General features: G+C 31.0%; 1 protein-coding gene across 4 annotated transcripts in view; it reads right to left on the bottom strand.

Annotated features, from left to right (window-relative positions):
- The window catches only part of LOC106679439 (calcium/calmodulin-dependent protein kinase kinase 2), a 90600-nt gene that overhangs the window by 9771 nt on the left and 60386 nt on the right, over window positions 1-20443 (bottom strand). For 2 of the 4 annotated variants that reach the window (XM_014418613.2, XM_014418612.2), the window contains exons 2-9: window positions 8943-9234; window positions 8040-8093; window positions 7916-7967; window positions 6485-6628; window positions 5585-5695; window positions 5049-5245; window positions 3390-3605; window positions 2448-2615 (exon numbers count right to left, since the gene is read on the bottom strand). In XM_014418613.2, coding sequence (XP_014274099.1) covers window positions 2448-2615; window positions 3390-3605; window positions 5049-5245; window positions 5585-5695; window positions 6485-6628; window positions 7916-7967; window positions 8040-8093; window positions 8943-9234 — 1234 coding nt within the window. Of the gene's footprint in view, window positions 1-2447; window positions 2616-3389; window positions 3606-5048; window positions 5246-5584; window positions 5696-6484; window positions 6629-7915; window positions 7968-8039; window positions 8094-8942; window positions 9235-12720; window positions 13833-14573; window positions 14771-20443 lie in introns of those variants that run through there. The other 2 variants (XM_014418614.3, XM_014418615.3) reach the window with 2 other exon arrangements.

Here is a 20443-nt window from a genome sequence, read left to right as displayed (position 1 = left end):
AACTTTTCACCTCAAGTAACAATTCTTGTAATGAGATGATGGTCATTTGGGTTTTCCAAAAGTTGACAAAATTCTTTTTAATTTTGTGCCTGCTCAACCCTTGATGAATGATTCACTTTTCCCAAGTTCAGCTGTCCGCGATTTATAGTGGACTAAGAACCTCCAAGCTCTCTTGGCAACTTCTGAATACTGTGCTTTGGGTCTGCCTTAACAGAGTTCAACAGAGCTTCTGCATTAAATGATGATTTTCTGTCCAGAACTTTTCTCCTTTTGAGGATGATGATCAGAAGTTTCTAATTTCTGGAACAATCAACCCACAGTCAATTCAGAAGAGCATCCTCTTCTTCAAATTGCCAGAGCAAACTTTGAGTTTTGGAGGAGGAAAACTTGTTTCCAAAATTGGCATGATAATGACAATATATCAAATTTTAGTGCAACAAACATGAAGACAAGTTAAAATAATTTTGTTTGAGAATTCTTTTTAGTATAGTCTATCAACTAAACTAAAAGTCTATCAACCTTAATTGGATGACTCACCCTATTAAATGAATTCTTATCAAACACAATGGCTACTGAGGAAATAAAATGCTATTGTTTAGCCAAAATTAACTAGACAAAATGTAGCTTTATGATTTCCAGAATGCACAAAAAAAAATCTGTTCAACATTTATTCCTATTATTTCATGATCATGTAGAGATCATATTCAAGCTTCATAGAAAAAAACAATCCTACTCTTCAGTAACCCAGGGGAAAGAGTTGAATCTGACAAGAATCAAAGTACACTGAGTTAAAAGTGGCCCTTGTCCTTGGAAATTGATTTAAGTCAAATTTGAAAAAAATGTGTAAATAAATATAAACCCATATTTTATAACCTTTTGTTCATCTATAAAGTATTTTATAAAATGTTCTTTCAATTTCAATATCTTTATTTTAGGTATTCTATTTAATTTTTTGAAAGATTCGTTTGATAAAGAAATTTAATTTTTTTTTTTCAAACGACATAACTTTGAATTCAAGGGATGTAAAATGGTTCCTTTAAATTAGTTGAGATAAAAAAAAAAAAAATTGAATGGGGACTGTCTGAGTTATTACCTAATAATCACAAAAGTAGCATCCTTGACTACAGGAACAATTGATGTGTTGATATACAACAAAGTCATGGCTGAGTTTAAATAAAAAAAAAAAGAGGTGATATGATATATTTTTTAACTCCTCCATAATGCATAATGTGATCATAACAAACCTTTATTGTAACTTTAACCAAATTATCAAAGCAACACTAAAAAGATTTTAACTACAAAAACCATGAAAAACAAAACTGATGCCTAACGAAAGAATAATATTATATAAAAAAAAAATCATCCCAAATAGAAGTTTATATAGCATATGACGACTACTCCATTGTATATGGATGGACCATACTTAGAAATGTTTTTGGATCTACTGGGGAGAGCATAGCACAGAGAGGGATAAATGTCTGAACATTAAGGAAGCTGTCACTGTAAACTTCATGTCTAAAGATGGCGAGTACCTGAAAAGATCCATCAGACTACTCATCATACGTTAACCTCGTGTTGACTTTTAGTCTTTTTTCTGGTCAAAGAGGAAAAAAAAAACTTTAAAAATCCCAAGCATAGTATATTTAAATGCTTGCAAATCTTGGAAAAAAATCTCAGCACTGTTCATTCATTGAAGGAAACTTTACTCCAAATCAATCATGTTCGATATATCAACCAACGCTAATTTAGGCTGTAATCTCCTCAAGAAGGTTGAATATTTTTAAGAAAGCCTTAATGGCTCATACAACTATGTTAATGATGCATACTAAAAGGGACCAAAACTTCTGTTAAATGTTCAAAGCTCCAAAATAAAATATAAGCTATTATTTTGCTGCAAACTATGTAAGGGAGACTCACTGTATCAATGGAATAATTCTAAAAATTCCTCAGCAGTACAAAATGTAGAAAAATGGCCTGATCCCATTGGCCTGAATTACCAACCCAGTAAAGAGTACAACAACGGCAATGGTTCCTGCAAGAATATATTGCACCTTTGGAGAAACAATGACTTGAGAGTAAATTTTTCTTGAAATGATCTAATAAATGTAAAAACACTGTTAAAGAGTAGTTTAATGTAAAAACATAGAGATGAACTCAAATAATGGAACACTTGATAATCAGGGAACTTACCTTAATTATAATTGTTTTAATTTTTTTAGACAAAATTGGAGTAACTAAGTCATAAGAAAAGTAAAAAAAAGAAAGAAATATAATTTCCAATATAGCTGATACAGCACTTGGTTTCATTACTCAAATTTGATGATTCAGGAAATAGGTGGACCTAGGAAGGTATAAAAATGCATGCACACACACGGACCCTCATAAATTTAAATATAGTAAAACAAAAGTATTATATTAAAATATTTTAACATAAAGAATGGCTTTACTTGGAAAGAGTGCTTTTTGAGCATGGCTTTTATTAGTATGAGTGTATCCAACTTAGGAATAGAAGTTACGCCATCTCTGATTTCTTCTTCACTTACTTCAACTAGTTGACAATTTTCACTTTCTGAGGGAAGAAAAATGGAACCATTCTTGGTCATCCATGGATGTTTCTGAAAATTGAGATAAAATACAATGGAGAAAAAAAAGAAAAAAAAAAAGAGAAAAACAATACTAAAACAGTATGAAAAGTGGTATAAAATATTTGTTTCTATCCATAAAAAACCTAGGCAATAAACCAAAGCTTAATTAAGAGATGTTAAAAGAATATGTCATATAAGAATATGAATAAACAAATAATAGGAAACTCATTCTGAAAATGCCTAGGCAAAACAAAAAACAATTTCATATAGCCTTTATTTCTTAGTATTGACCTTAGGAGTTCTAATAAATTATTTATAAGCAATACACCTCTTTTCAAAGCAGAACATTGAATTAAGGGAATGAAAATCACTTGTTTATTTAGTTATTCTGTTAATATATTAATTATTGAAAAGATTATGTGTATAAATAAGCACTGTTGAACTCAACATTTTTAGAATCATTTTTTTAAAAGTAAATCACAAGTGCATAAACCTTAAAGTTTAGGATTCTAACTTAAATCATCAGAATGATAAAACACATTATTCTCCAGCAGAGTCTCTTCTAAATTTATTTTTAGAATATATATTCATGTATCCATCAATGTATCATGGGACATATTACAAGTATATAATAACAATAAAATTATATATTACAATATTATCTAATTGTAATATGTATGACATATAATATTACAAGTATAAACAAATCTCACACATTGTTGATAAATAATAATATATTCTACAATAAAAATATAAATACTCAAAAGTATAAAAATTGGGGAAAAAAAAAAAAAAAATGTTTACCTTTATATTACTGAGAGATATTCTTTGCTCAGGATCTTTAGTAAGCATTTGAATGATGAGGTTTTTTAATTCTGAAGATATCAAAGGTGTTTCAGGAAATTGAAGGTTTTCAGTTCTAATTTTTTGGTATAATATTGGTAAACTATCAGCTTCAAATGGTAACTTTCCAAAGATAAAGCAAAATAATGTAACGCCCAAGGACCAGATATCATAAGCCTTAAAAAATAAGTTAGAATAATAGAGAAACTATCTTAATTAAATAAAAAAAAACAAAAACTATATCTTATTTCAACATCAATGAATTTCTGGAGTGAAACAAGTTTATTTACTACTACTACGCTAAAACATTTAAGAGTCTTATAATCCTAAGTTCTCAAAGAACAGACAAGCTAGAGCACTAACCCCCAGCACTGGTTTTGAAACTAGGATTTAAAAAAAATAAATAAAATATGGTGGATTATTCATTCAATTATTTTAGGTAAATGTGGAAAATTTAATGTTTCTCATTTTCAAACCTCTAATTTTAATGTGAATTCTTAAGAAGAAATTTTTTTTAAAAGCCTGTTAGTCTCCAGGTAAAACAATAAGCGAATTATGGTCAAAAAATATTTATTACAATGTTTTGACTCACAATAAAGCATTTGTAGGCTTTGTATCTGAAAATATATGTAACCATTTAAAATTTTACATTAATCAATCTGCAGTTTAATTAGTAACAATTAAATATTTTTAAATATAAACTATTTAAACTACTTAAAAAAAAAAAAACACATTTCTTTTGTTTAGCTAGTCAATTTTATTAAATTAATATGTTTAAAACCTCTTAAGCCTACAAAACTATGAAAAAACCAAACTGGTATTCATTTCATTAATTGGTAATCAGACTATACACAACCCAAAGGCCTGACCAATAATCCACAAACCAGAGCTATACTAGGCATATTCTATCAAGCTAGGAAATCAACCATATCAGCATTATATTGTCGAGGACAATGAAAAATAGACATTATCAAATTCCATGTAATTTTATATGAAATATAAATAAAAATATATAATATAATTTTTCCAACAAGGCTCTGTCTCTTTCATGGATATTTAAATTTTTTGGGTCTATTTTAAAATTAATTTCTTAAATGCTCTTCTCATTCTCACTCCAGAATTATAACTTAAAAAAAATTTACTACTAAGATTTGTAATTTCAACAGAAATTATTAACAGTTAAGAAAGATTTTTAATAAAAAAGATGGATGACAGATCAATGGTTCCCAACAGGAGGTCTGTTGATCACAAGAAACTTGGGTTGGGCTGTGGGATGGTCCAGCAACATATATTTTATGAGGATTTATTGTCAGATCTGTTTTATTGTTTACCTTTTTTAATATTTACTAGTTAGTTGAATAATTTTAACAGATAAATTCACTATAAAAGTGCCTCAAAATGCAATTTTAAGCAATCTAATTTCCAGGGAGACCTGAGTCGGAAATGGAATTGGTGTGCACCTACAGGCTGGGAACCACTGGCTTAAATTAATTCATAATTTAAAGAGTCATAATAAAAAAGAGTTTGGCATCAGTACAATCCCTAGTATAAAACATTATGTTAAATTGCTTGTAATTGTATTAAATAAAATTAAAATCACAAATAATAAGAAATAATTACCTTGCCACTAAAGTGGGTCGTAGAGGATATAGCTTCAGGAGCTGTGAATGCTGGTGTTCCTGCAGAATTATTTAAACAAGCATCAATGCCATCAAATTCATTACATACTCCAAGATCTGCAATTTTTACATGACCATTTTCACCAAGTAAAATATTAGATGGTTTGATATCTCGATGAATTATTTTTTGGAAATGTACTGAAAAACAAACATTAAAATTTTTAGATTACACTGATATCATAATTATAATAAATATAGTTTACTGAATGTTATAGCCACAAATTCAAAGTTAATCTTTTATTAGTGAAAATACAGTAGATTAACTTAAAATCTATAGATAAGGAGAAAAAATAAAAAACCAACAAGAATATCTTAATTTAAATTAGCAAGTACATCAACCTTGAACTTAGAAGCTGAATTGTAAGTGTTGATATGGAGTCTAATAAACAGATATATATAGCCTTAGCAAGTACACATAAATAAATGCACAAAAAATTATTGCTAACATAATAATACCAATATCAAACAATAACTCACAGTATTCAAGTCCTAATACAATGTCTCGAAAATATTCCCAAGCTTGATTTTCAGGTAAAGGTGTTGGTGTTGGTAGTGTTATCACTTCTCCACCATGCAAAAGCTCAAACACTGAAAAGAAAATGTGAAATATACAAAATATTGCGTTATATAGAGATCCAAAGACTGAGAGCAGTCTTAATAAAATAAATCAATTGCAGGCCCCAAATGGTCTAGGTACACCTATGAAGGGAAAAAAGAACTTGATAGTTATAGAAAAAATCTTAAGGATTGACAAAAAAATGGATAGGTCGGCACCAACTGTCAGACTCGGAAAACCAGCGTCCATCTTTGACATAGCCTTAAAATTAGAATTAGGTAAATGTTATTATAATAACCATTATCAATTCATTTATGATTTAAAATTGAATCATATAACAATTACAAATCATGAAGTAAAAGTAATGATGGGAAATTTATCAAAAAAATTTGCTTCTCGGCCTATTGGCTAAGATCAAAGTGTAGAAAAAAAATTCATTTTATTTAACTTGCAGATTAACTAAAATAATCTTGTGAATATGAATATCATTGTTAAAACTCTTGAATTAACTGTAATTGTAATTATATATATATATATATATATATATATATAGTCTTGAAAACAGTAATTTTACCTCTTCTGATTATTTATTGCATTTTCACAAAGATAACAAAAGATTCTTTATCAATATTTTTTTTTTTAAATATACCTACATTACTGGGACATTATCTTATTTTACAGATATTTTTTTAATTAAGCCCTTGAAACATGGGAATGGTTATTCCATTGATGATTCCATACACAATAACATCAATTAAAAGACATACGGAGTTATATGTAATATCTATAAACAAAACTAAATATTCCAAGAGGCTATTTACCTAAATATAGATTATCTTCTATTGGATCATCCAACACTTCAATCAGTTTCACCACATTAGGATGATCAAGTTTCTTTAATACAGCTATTTCCCGATGAACTTTTTCTAAAGGATTGATTTCTTTACGATTAGGATTTTGCCTACCTAAAATTAATAAACACAGCATTAATACAATTTTTCAAACATTGAAATATCTAATAAAACCTGAGCATAATGGTTCGTAACAACTGAAACAATTAATTTTATGAGTATATAAGATTATATATAATTAAAAAAAGAAACTTTTTGATTGATTTATTTCAAAGGAAACTAATAACTAGAGGGATTAAATATAATCAGCAAAGAAGAAAATAAATTTTTTAACAAAAAAAAAAATTACCAAAAGTATAACAAAGCTGTTTCTTTAATTCAAATTGCGAACAGCTGATAATTAACAATTATGTACATCTGATAGTTTCTATCAAAAAGGTAATATCCTTCCACATTTTAACTTCAGAAAAATTAGAATGATTTAAAAAGAAATAACCATATATAAAAGTGGAAGAGTTGAAATAATTTTCCAAAATAAGTTCATAAATAAAGATGATACAACCATTCAAATTACCCATTCTACATCACAGCAAATACTAATTTAATATACTATCAAATAAACAATAAATCATATTATCGATTCTCTTCAATTCAATCACCCATATTTAATTTATTAGATATTGAAAAATTTATTAATTTAGAAAAGAGAAAATAAAAATTAGATAATAGGAGTAAAAAGTGGAAAAAAAAATTGAAGCTCTGTAGCATTTTCCAGTATGAAAAAAATAGGAATATTTGAGTCATCAAGTAAAAAAAAATGATTAATTTACAGAATACAAAGATTTTTTATGTAAAAAATCCCATTTTTAATAGTACCAGATATTGAGAATTAAAATTTAAGAACTATAAGTTTGTGTTTCAAATATGACTCAAACATTATCTTCCAAAAAACTATAATGTGTTTGGTTTCTGAATTGTATAGAACTTCAAGTTCACATTTCAAATATAGCTTTGTCAATTATATGTAATATTTTTTTTACATGAATTTATTACTGAACAGAGATGATAATCCTAGTTGTCACATGTAACTGTATTCAACTTTGAATGTAATCAAGAGGTAAATGGAAAAAGATTTTTTTTTGTGTTGACTGCAAAAATCTACAACGTGCAATTATAATTCAGTCCTTAAAGGGTAACAACAATTAGGTAGATTAACAGATCTTAGGAGGTGAAGCAAACATTTTGAAGATAATAATAAGTGCACAAGTGAAGTTATTAGCAGAAATCTAACCCAGTAAACGACTTATAAATAATGTATTTGCTAATTATTCAAATATATATATTTGTTACTTATAGAGGTTATATAAAACTTAATTCATAAGGAAAATATAAATTACATACCAAATACTCCAGCTTTTCTAAACAACTTCTTCTTTGATAAAATTTTCATAGCCTATAGATAAAACAATAGAACTATAGGCAAATTTCAAACAACAATTCACAAAATGATAATCAAATAACTTACATAATGGGTGTCATCTTCGGCATTGTAAGCTAGTTTGACAAGACCATAAGAGCCCTAAAAATAATAAATATCAACAGAAAGAATAACAGTAGAACAGCAGAATATAAATAACTGTTATAAAAAATCACTTTATAAAACTTACCAATTTTAGAAATAAAATAAAATAAAAAAAGATGAAAATAAATAAATTAAGAATTCTTAGTTATTATTTTTAGCCCGTTAATAATTAATTTTGATTGTTGTCATCATTTTTTCCAAAAGGAAATTACATAGAAATTGAATGAAGAAGAAAACATCAAAAGAGATCTACACAGTAGAAGGAGAAAAACAATGATAATAACCCAATTTTTAATTTTCAAAAATATCGAAATTAAATAAAAATAGATCCCACCAAGTGAAACGTTCCATTCATAAAAGTAAAATTAAAAAATATCTAGAAACTAATTTAAAATTAGCTCTTTATTTATTAGTTATATATTTATTCCTTAATTAAATATCTGGGAATATTTCCCAAACGTCTTTCAGTCTAGAATAATATTTGCTCAGCATTGTGAGGAGTATAGTTAGAGGAGTAGCTTTTAGAAGCAGTGTTCTGGATCAAGAAAACTGAAATTAACTTTAAAAAGTTAAGAATAAAACGAGCAAAGGGTAAAAAATTATTTTTCTGTTATATCAGCTATAAATTGATGCTGAGATCACGAGACCATTAAGTAGCATAGCTTTTAAGAATAAAGTTGGGTTAAAAAAAAAAAAAAATGTTTGACTATTAATAAGATTTAAACATATTTTCATTTGATTGTTGATAAAATAGTTTATATATTGTATGTGGTAAAAATTAAAACATAAAAAGTGAAGATTTTTTATTTTTAAAAATATATGAGTACAAAAAAATTCTGTTTTTACCTGGCCAATAGAATCAATTAGTCGGTATTGATTAAGTTGTAGATATTGACCTGTTTTGTCTATGCTAACCCTTCGGCTTTCTTTGAGAGGAGGTCTATGTCGAACTGCTCTGGGAGAAGAATATGGGGAGAAAGGAACATCTGGATAAATCCCCCGTTTAGATTTTTCTGAAGAATTATTAGTGGAGTTGGCCATATTTTGCTTTTCTTTTTCTTTGATGCTTGAAGTAGGCTCCAATTGAAGCTCATCTTTATGTTCACAAGTCCCAGGATGGGAAGTTTCACAAAAACCACTGAAATAGATAAATACAAAATTAATTTACATAAAAGAGGAATTATTTTAAAAAATCCTCATTCCAGAATGAGGATTAACATAATGAGAAGTTTTAAATCAAGTATATAATTTTTATTTTTGATTAACATTATCACTTGTATAAATGATAATCATTTTGAAAATTTAATTTTGGAGAGATGCAGAATAATTCCATAAAGAATACTAAAAAAAAAAAAAATTAGATTGCCATCATCATTCATATCATATCATCCTGTAGAAGATAAAAACTTTTTTCCAGAAATTATTCATTAGTTAATCAATAATTTTTTGCTTGAAATATGAAGGTAACATTATTCCAAAAAAATAAATAATTACGTATTTACATTAGAGACTAGAGCTAAATTAATGTTTAAGGAATGAAACAAGATCCAGTTTCTTGGTAACTGTTTTACAGTGCAGATATCATAATAACAGATTATCTCCATTTTTTTCATCCACAAATTGACATTAAAATGGTAATTATGGGTAGCCTGGTCACTGAGAATGAGTGATTTTGCATGGTTATAGATGAGTTGTGGAGAATGTATTAAAATTATCAGTACATTTTACAATATACAAATTTACATAACAATAGGTATCCTAAAATCACCTCTAGTCTTTAATGAAATTTAACAAAAATAACTTTAATACTTATAAAAAGTATTCATTTCACTATTAGGGCAAATAAGCCCTAATGGTATAAATCTAACATAACATCCTAATCCATGCTTGAATATAAAGGACAGATTTTATTTTGCTATTTTAATATAGTTATAGTATTAGTTATCCTTAACCCATTCATAGCGAATGGCAAACATGAATGATGGGCCGGTATTCGGCCACTGGTGGGTGGCATATGGAACAGGCTAATTCCAACTAGGAGGTACTGCCAACCAAGGAAGTTAGAAATTTTGACTCGATCCTCATGAGGGATTAGTGCTCCTAACAGTAAAGTCTGTTTCAAATTTGGACTATCTGTTGAAAAGCGTTTAGTATTGAAAATAATTATGTTTTCTGAAACAAAATTATTCAGCCAGAGGGAAAAAAGAAATCAATAATATTTGCTACTGAAAGAATGAAAAAATGTAAGAAATTCTTACTAACGACTACCTTTAAAATAAAACACATTATTGGACCACAGAGAGAGCTTTTGGAGTAAGTAAACAAGAATTTAGAAGTAAATTTTCAATAATTAATCATGATTATTCTAATTTACCAAATTAACCCTTTGAAGTTGTTATTGCTGCTTGTTTATGTTACCCCCTCTTTTAATTCCCCATCTATACTCAATTCAGTTTTGATCTGCCCTCCTCGCAATGGTAAGACTTTGCATTTATCTCACGTTCGGAGTGTACTAGTGAGAGAAATACCAGTACATTCCTAATATGACATCTTTTTTTTTTCTCACTTGAGCATTTCGTTCACAGTGGGACCTCCTGCATTTCTTTTTTTTTTAAATCATGAGCCGAGACAAGATCTCAGATCTTTTACATAATCTGGATTCTTCAGCCCCTAATGGAAGAGCTACAATTTAAAATTTAATTTTGAAATGCATTGAAAGTAATCATAGATTTTTATCAACATCACATTCAATTATATAAAAAAAAATAGTACAGTACAAAACAAGACAGTCGAATACAAGATTACATTAATATGGGAAATGGTAAAATTGGAAAGGTCATTCATATAAAAGTATTTGTAACATAAAATGACAGTTTAAATTTTAATTAAAGTGAAAAATATAAAATTTAATTAATAATATATATCACTCTAGTAAAAGATCTGTTTCTGCCAAGAAATAAGAAAAATTGGAGTTGCTCTTAAAACATTGTTATTCTTTTAAAAGCCCCCTTTATAACATTTTACTCAATTATTTCTACATAAGACTTGATTTACATTTCAAACACAGTAGTGCATAGGGAATCAATCTAATCCTGAAGTAGGTTATTGTTATTCATAAACTGGGAAAGTAATATAAAGGTTTAAATAAACCATAATTTTCTGTGACAAATATTTGGCAAGGGTTAATTGTATTGGGAGCAGTCTTAACGTTAACCAGGCCAGAGGCCTATATACACCTTCCGATCTGATGAAATCTCAAAATTAGGAAAGGAGCTCAGTATCCATGATTTATAATTTCTTTCTTTTGACCTTTTCATTAGTGAGTGCTGCTGAGAATCCCAGCTAGATCACACCCATGCTACAGGCGTTTTTGAAAAAAAAAAAAAATTCAAAATATTATTATATTAATCCTCCAAAAGCTTACCTTCCAACTAGGAAGGAAATTGAGGATAAAAAACTGACTAAACAAAAGAAAGAAATTCCATATTTTCCACGAATGAATGAAGAATGTTTTATGGAATTGCAAAGGATAGTAAATCTGTACATTGAAAAACGTAACACAATTTTCCAAGAATCCATCAGTGCAAAAGTAAGGTTGATTACACCACTACAATTTTGAGCTAATGGATGGAACTTAACTTAAATTTCAGCTCAGCCATATTACTCAAGGAATTGTCAACAATGTGCTTTAAACCTAAAAGATGCTTAGAAGAAAAGTAGAAGAGGTTTGTCCAATTGAGAACTAGTCTGTTAAGAGAGCCTGGAGGTAATTTTTAGCAACCTTCCTAGAGGTTGCCTCTGTGTACTAACTAGAATGGGAGTGTCAAAATTTATTTCTTAGAAGAATTGAGAAATAAATATTGACTGTGCCAAGTGAGAATCAAACCCAGACCATTCCAAAATAAGGCCTCAGCGATACCTCCCCCTCCAACATGATCAGCTGTCACAACCTCGGTCTATCTTAAGTCAGCTGGTCGGTAGGGAAACACTGTTTAATCTTCTGAAATCAGATTACAACTTTTTTGTTAGAATTTTATTTTGAATTCAACTTTTTTTAGTTTTTTATTTAATATATCAAAGTGGATTTCTATAACCAATTGGAGCATAATAAAGTTTAAGTTGACTAAATTTATGGAATGAAACAGACTACCCATAGACTTTTGTTGAATTAGAACACAACATGATGTTTCATTGGTAGGTTACAACAGAATTAAAATGTTATCATACAATCAGTAAAAGCATGGTACTTATTATTTTAAGATAACTATAACCAAGTGGTTAGAGAGCATTTACTTGATTGCTGGTGGAGTTAACAAAAAATAAATAAATACAGCAGTAGAATAAAACATAAGAAGTTAATCTACAATGCTATTTGAAAGGGTAAAAACTAATCTAGGGAGACAACATTTTAAAACAAAAAAGATAAAACCTGGAAGCAATCAACATTAATATGCTAAACAAAAGATAAACAAATTTCAAAGCCTATAGACACATTTCTCAAGATAGGCAAAGATATAAGTTTATAAAACAATCTCAAGGATTTCCATAATTATGAAATAAGAGGGCTGAGGACTTAAGGAAGCTTATGACGATTTACGAATATAGTATTAAAAAAATCTTGTACCTCTACAACCCATAAAGAGGATTGGATGTACTGTTTCTTGATGAATGGTTGTGCAAGGAGGAGAGATGGCCAGAATCACACTCAACTGCCAGGTTTTTCTCCAAATTAAGGAGAAAGGAGGGTACCCACTTTATAGAGGTTGGGTGTGCCCTAGGAGGGTCTCCAACCCAGGGTTATATCCACTGCTCACATAACAGAGTAAATAAATCTTCCACAGCAGGAATTGAACCCAGGTCTGAGAGTCAGAAGTCCAGTATCTTATCCACAGAGCTACCCAACTCCCTCAAATATAGTATTATTAGTTAATATTTTAGATGAGTATATACAAATGATATGTACATGCTAAGATTTGATAAGACAAATAAAATATTGAAGCTATGAAGAAAAGGAGTTACAAATGGAATAAAATAAAAAATGCTGGATGAATGTTATTGGAGAAAATAAAAGGCCTTATAAAGATAGATCTCCCATAAACAACTAACCCCATGCAGATGATAATGAGGCATGTAAAGCCCCAAGAGATTAAGTAAGTAGAGAAGGTTATTTACAAAGTAATTTATAATATAGAGTAAGTGCACCAAATTGAGGACTTCTAATAATAAATTCTCACAATTTTTTTTAACTAGACTAGGTGACATGTTTAAATCATGCAATTTATCTTTTTGTATATCAGATTTAACAGTATGTGCATCTACTCTCTAAATACTTAGAACAGGTTAAACAATCTTCAAGATGGATAGAGCTATCCATAATCATTATAACTACCTTTCCAAGAGTAAAGACTAACAAGAAATGTGATTATTACTGAAATATTAATAAGTGATAGTAACTAGTGGCCAACATTGGGTGATGTATGTAAGTTCAAAATGCTTTAGATAGAATAGTAAACTATTGAATATCTCAATTTTTTGGGGTATTTTAAATATGGTTTATCCAAACAGATTGAACAATGCCATAGTAAATTAAATTATTAATTTAAATAAATAATCACACAATTTCTCAGGTTATTAGTTCCATCTTCAGATCACGAATAACTAAAAAGGGTTGCAGTTAATGTAAAAAATATACACAAACAAATTTTATGCTGAGTGTAAATCTGAGAATCAATTATATCAGCTACATTATTCCAGTATGTTTTTATACTTCTAATATCAAGAGCAGGAAGTACCATAAAAAATTACCAAAAGTTTAACATATTCATAATCTGTTTTATTCAGTTAATTAAATCGAGATAATTTTTTTGTACTTAATATTGGTTCTTACTTAAAACAAAGAAAAAAGGACTTTCCAAATCATTTCTATATATCCACCTATTACAAAGATGGTTAAATTATATCATGAACAATTAACAGATGGTTAAAAAATAAATAAATAATGATTTTAAATAGAATATTGTCAATGGCAGAATTGTCAATTCACCGGATATACAATCACTTAATCATAGAATTAAAATATATTTTTAATATAGATATTTACTGATAGACTAATAAGGGTGACTTCTCTTATCCATATATTAGCAGTTTAATGCATGATTCAGAAAAAAATGTTATGCAATACAATCCTGCAAGTCTAGTATTTAGATAATTCCTAGAAACAAGGTTTTTTAAATTTTTGGTGTTGATACACGACATTATAATGAGAACATTCACAATGTAAATCATGTCCTAATAGTCATAACTAACTTTGATAAGATAGCTGTTGAAAGTTTCCGAAACTCAAACAATAACAATTATTAACCATATGCATTGTTCTATTTAAGAACTACTCGCACTAGAAGTAATTTTTTGATCAAGAGGCAAAAATTAATTTTCATATCCAATTCAAAAAGTGACAACTACTTTTGATAAACGTACCTTGAGCATCAAACTATTCCAAAAGGCACAATAAAAAGAATACTAATCATCAATCTATACCAAACTAAAAATGCAAATAAAAAAAAAAAACTTTCACATTTAAAGCATACTAATAAGCACTACATAAGAACACTACAAGAAACTAAATCTAAAATAATCTAACAATCACTTGTTGAAGGAAGGTTACGCTTGTTATAAAAACTGATAAGAATGTCTGATTCTAAACATGGAGTATCATACAACATAGAAGTCATACGTTATCTTACTGACTATGATTAAAAAGAAGTATAATAGAATGAGACCACTAAGCAGTCAACCTTAAAAGTAGCAATTCTCAGAGATGTTGAGTTCTAAAAGTTTTTTTTTTACTCCAAAGGAGACATTTCTACCATTTTGTTTCGAACAGACCAGTATACTTTTGCCATGTTCACGTAACTCCTGTCTGAAATTAAGTCCGCCGTTGCCTCACATGTAAATATGTGATCGCCGACCATCTCCACAAAAGACAGTCTGTTGTGAAGGAACTGGCCAAAGATGAAATTCGATCGTAAAAATGAGGAAATAGTTAAAATGATCAAAGAGATATTGGCACTCATAGCAGTCAGTTATTAAAAATTCCTTACTGATATAAAACCATACTTGCAACCAAGTGAAAATTCGGAGCATGAAAAATATGTGCTCCAGAGAAAATAATAGGGGCTAGTGCCTCTCCAACGTACACTCTACCCCTCTCTTCCCTATTCGTCGTAGCTCAGGGAATGCAGTGCTTAAGGCTAAATGTACCCTTCCTGGGACGCACCAGAATTTACTTTTCTATTTACTCTTGAACGGATGGTCCGATTTTGGATCTGTAAAGTGCATTTTCTTTTTTTCTAAAATAGAAGTTACTGAAATTAGGTTAAAAAATCACCAATCCAATAATAAGGAAAATAAGATGCAAAAGTATGAGTTAACGATAAATTTTAAAAAATGTGGCCTTATAGGCACTTGTAGGACCGTTCACTGAAACCAATGAGACATTCCGTGAAATTATGGCATTTACACAGCGATCGTAAAGAGAAAAATACGTTTTTGTTTACAAATGGAAGGAAACCGTTTGAGGTGGTACCAGCTGCAACGATACGGCAACTCAAGGCTGCTAAAACTAACTTTCTCATAGCAATACCTAAATTTGAGAACAGTCAAAGTAAATTTATATTGGTTTTCTGCTATTATTTATTTTTCACTAATTTTGGAAATAATTTTTATTCATTTTTTTTTCTTAGGAACTATCTAATTAGCATTAGTAATTACTATTAGTATTTCCTGAATCGTGAGATTTTAGCCTATTGTTTGCTTTTACTTTTTTAATAATTTTTATTGGATGTTATGATTTGTTGAAATTATCCACAAATATTGTCTGTTTCGTACTTTCACAAAATTAGTTATAGAAGAATAAATAAAGAATTCTTTAAATTTATTATAAATAGAAACATTTTAGAATGAATTGCAGAAGTACAAATATTTTTCAAACTAAGTTACTAGTCTGTTGTCTGTGTCTACCCATTCGGAGAAACAATGATTTCCTTTGGAAAACAGTTTAGACGTTTTGATCCTAAATGTCTTAGCCTAATTATATTACTTCATTAGGTAGTATTACCTCTCCCCCCTTTCTATCATACTCCTCCTTCGGTGGAAATCCAGTTTTATTTCAAACGTGTCACAGCTAGCATGGAGCGTATATTCATAGAAGGTCAAAATATTGTAAATACAAGTTCGGTTAGGAATAGTTCTAAATCAAAAAATAAACTGCGTCTATCTGTGAAACGAAAAAAACGTGGACCGAAAAAGGGAAGACCTCCAAAAACCGAAAAACAGTAAGTACATATAAATTAGTTATTATATATTTATGTCTAAAATTAGAAATTTCGTGAATACCAAAATTAAGGCAATTATAACCCTTGCGTTATAATAATTTAAAAAAAATAATATCACACTTCTGTGACTGTTACAGTATTGATGATAGGATTTCAATAAATTCAGATCATGTGCAACCATCATTATTGCTTCAAGAATCTTCAGACAATACTAGTTCAAACACTAGTTTCAACGAAGATGAACTCAATGATATTATTCAACCTGGCATTTGTGATAGACATTTGAGAAAACGAAAAACTCCCAGTGTAAAAAGGAAGCATAGAACAATTCCTGCTGCCCTTGTAAATTGGAAAATCCACGAGACTAAAAGGTATTACTTATAATGGCAATTTTTAGCAATCAGAAATAATTATTTTATTTTTGTAATAAATGCAAGATGGCCCGGGTGTGATTCAAAGAAAAAAACTCAAATAGTAAAAAAAATATTTATAAATAGTAATTAAATATATTAAATTGTTTTATGATTTTTTCATGGGCTGCACAATAAATGGAAGATGGTCCCTGTTTATTATCACACATGGACAACCCATAGAATATATTTTGCAATCCATCTTTTATTAAACTACGCAAATCGTTTCAAAACTATGAAATCAGTTCTGCTTTTTCAAAATTCAATCCGGCTACAAAATAATCAATCTGGCAATGGGAAAAAAAAATTATTATTTAAATTTTCTGCTTATTTATTTTGTGTTGTATTTTATGATGGTAGAAGAAAATTAGTAACTTGTGAGGAATATGCATAAAAGCTTTAGGGAAGTTGTTTCAGTGGACAAACCTAATGTTTTCCTTGTAAATTCTATCGTTGATATTTTGACTGCGGAAAATAAAAAAAGAAGTTACTTGCTCGGTAAAATGTCTAATGATGAAAGATGAAGATAGTTTATCTTTTAAGCGCGTATCTTATAAGGTACTATAATATAATATGTTATATATTATATTATACATATATGGGAGGAACAATATCACGAACTCAAGAACGACCAGATCTGTAGAACGTTGAACAATGCTTCGGAGCCTGGAGAAAAGTGTCACCTGTAGATTGGGAATGAAATAATTTGGGGAAAGATCAAGCGGCTATGGCCTGATGAAAACATAGGAATGGACAGGACATAACAGGACGCCTGACGCAAACTAATGGAGGAAACCCCTCAGAAGACGAACGCCAGAGAGGTGATTGTAGCTTTTCATCAGACCAAAACAAATCACCGCGATATCTGGGAGACACTGCAAGCGATAAAGAGAAGGTGCTTTTGGTGGGGGGTGAAGAAGACAATCACAGAAGTTGTAGGAAATAGCAAAGTTTCTCTAAGCACGAAATATGACAGAAACCCACCAAAAGGGAGACAAGAAGTAACACATACCCCAGATGCACCGCTCAACGATCTGCAGATGGATACTTTTACATGGAGAGGATATAAATGGATAATCATGATTGATATCTTCAGGAAAGCGGCAATGGCGCACCAGGTGCAGGACAAGTCGTCGGAAGCAGTGTTGACAGCTCTCCAATTGCGGTTCCAATTCTACGGAGTTCCGGAGCGCATCTCATCGGACGGAGGTAGAGAATTAGACAATGCAAGGATTCTAACCGAAATGAAGGACCTTGATGTGACACGGTACCTCAACACACCAGGGCATTGCAAGCGTAGAGGAGGTATAGAGCGGCTTCATGGCACGTTGAGTGACCATCTTCGCTTATATCAAATCGATAGGGGATCGGGACCAGATGTAGAAATGCCTAAGGCTATAGCGGCACATAATCATTCCGATCATTCAAATTTCGAAAGAGGCAATACTGAACAAATATGATGATATTTTTTGTAAAGAAGGGAAGTGCTGGGAGCAACATGAAAAACGGTGCTCGAAATAACATTGCAGCAGGATAGGGTGAAGTACGGAAAGGAGAGGTGATATCCCCAGGTACTTCGAAAATACATTAGGGGAGAAGTAGAACGTTTATGGAAGCAAGAGATGCCAAGTCACGTCGAGATCCTCCATTTCTTTTCGGATAAAGGAGTTGTCGAATTCTCTTCCCCCATCCGACGAGATGCGTTCGTTCCCAAACCTCCGAAAACCTGTCCTCCAGGTCCACCATTGCCGCATTAGTGATGAGATCAATCATGTTCGCCCATGTTCTTTTTCTCTTGGCGTCCATTCCTGCAGCCTTATTATCTCGAACGGTTCTCCGTTTTCTTGTTCCACAGCGCTCGAGACAACCAACCACATTTTTTTACCCGGCTTACATAGTACATCCATGTCTTATTTGGCTGGGAACCCCTTCCAGCGTCTACTTCTGGCTGACGATTCCTTGCGTTTTCCCACTTTTTGGAGTGGTCTGTGGTCAGTATGTACCTTGAACCTTCTGAGAACATGTAGTCTAAAGTGATCGACAGCCAAAAAATTTATTTGTTCCTGCCCCAACAATGATTTCTCCAATTTTCCCTGATATTCTTAACCCAAGAACCCACCTTCCTTAGTAGGTCACACCCCACAATCACTTTGTATTCCCTCGGCATATTCCCAACGGTATGTACCGGCAAGTTCTTTCTACTAAAGCCCCACCGGGTCAGACCTATCTCTACTCCCCCCCTCTACCACACAAGAGTCATCCAGAGTGATCAATTTACATTGGCATTTCTGAATCTTGGGTATTCTATCCGGGTCCACCTATCTGGATCCTCTACTTCCATTCGAGCCTCGACCTCCCTAGCGCTTGTTTCTATTAGATCTTGAGCGCATTCCACAAACGAGCGGTCTCTCGGCATTCCCTCCTTCTTGCTCAGTTCTTCTGCCAACTGAATCTTCAGTACCTTGGATAGGAATTGCATCCAATCCTGTACCTAGATTGTCTCCTTCATCTCAATTAGTTTATCTTGAATTCTGTTATAGCGTGCCAGGGGTTCTGCGGCATACTGCCCACTAGACTGTCTCGGTTTTTTCGTTTCTCTGATCATCCTTAATATATCCTCCTGTGGGGTCCACCGTCCTCCTCCAAATGCCTTCTTTAATCTTTTTTTGATGACCCCCCATGGAGGTCTCTTCATCTGCCTGAATCTGATTTAGGATACTTTTTTACTCGGTGGACTGCCGCTACTTTCAGTGCTTTTTCATCCTCACTGTCCAGTAGATCCTCCGACATCTTTGCTTCTATTCGCCCCATTAGGCAATCGCCCCATTTTAAAAACATGATTTAATTCTCCGGTCTCTCTGGTGAATTTTTCTAGATCGTCGTGGCATGAAATTGCGCTAAAGAGACTTCTGGTGGTAGCTGAATCTAGTCCGGAGGTGGACTGCATGCTGCTAAAGTTTGGTTGACTGCAGCTAGAGGTTGGTTGTGTTGGTTCATATTCTCCAGGTTCAGAACTGCTCTTCTCAGTATTCCGTTACTGGTCATAATTCGATTTATCGTCATAAAAGAGAAGAATGAGAAAAAAAATTGTCTTGCGAAATGTCAAAAAAGAAAAGAAGGAATAAGATCTAACACGCTTGAACTGTTTTATTGGGTTCAGTACATCTCTTTATATACAGTCCGTCAGCTGATCATCTCAGTCAGATGACATCGAAGTAATAGCTGACTCAGACCATAACTTGTATATATAAGTTACGGACTGTTAGCTGACAGGTCCACATCAGCTGATAGAGAACAGCTGACCGATTGTATATATATAAGTTAAGTATTGGCGAAAGCAAAATGTCAAAGAAGAGAATAAGGAATAAGATGTAACACGTTTGAACTGCTGTAACATACTGGCTTTATTGGGTTCAGCACATCTTTATATATACACATGATCAGCTGATCTCCTCAGTCAGCTGACATCGAAGTACCAGCTGACTGTAACTTATATATATATATATATATAAACGGACAGGCTCCGCAAATAGATCAGTCTTTGAGAGCTCTTCAAGCGTTTCATTTCGCACTCCTCTCTCTCCTATTATTTTTAGTTTCACTT

This window comes from Halyomorpha halys, unplaced genomic scaffold (assembly GCF_000696795.3).
Source record: "Halyomorpha halys isolate HHAL.00 unplaced genomic scaffold, Hhal_1.1 Scaffold203.1, whole genome shotgun sequence".
Taxonomy (NCBI): domain Eukaryota; kingdom Metazoa; phylum Arthropoda; class Insecta; order Hemiptera; family Pentatomidae; genus Halyomorpha; species Halyomorpha halys.
Note: the sequence above shows the minus strand (reverse complement) of the source record. Positions and strands in the feature narration are given on the sequence as shown.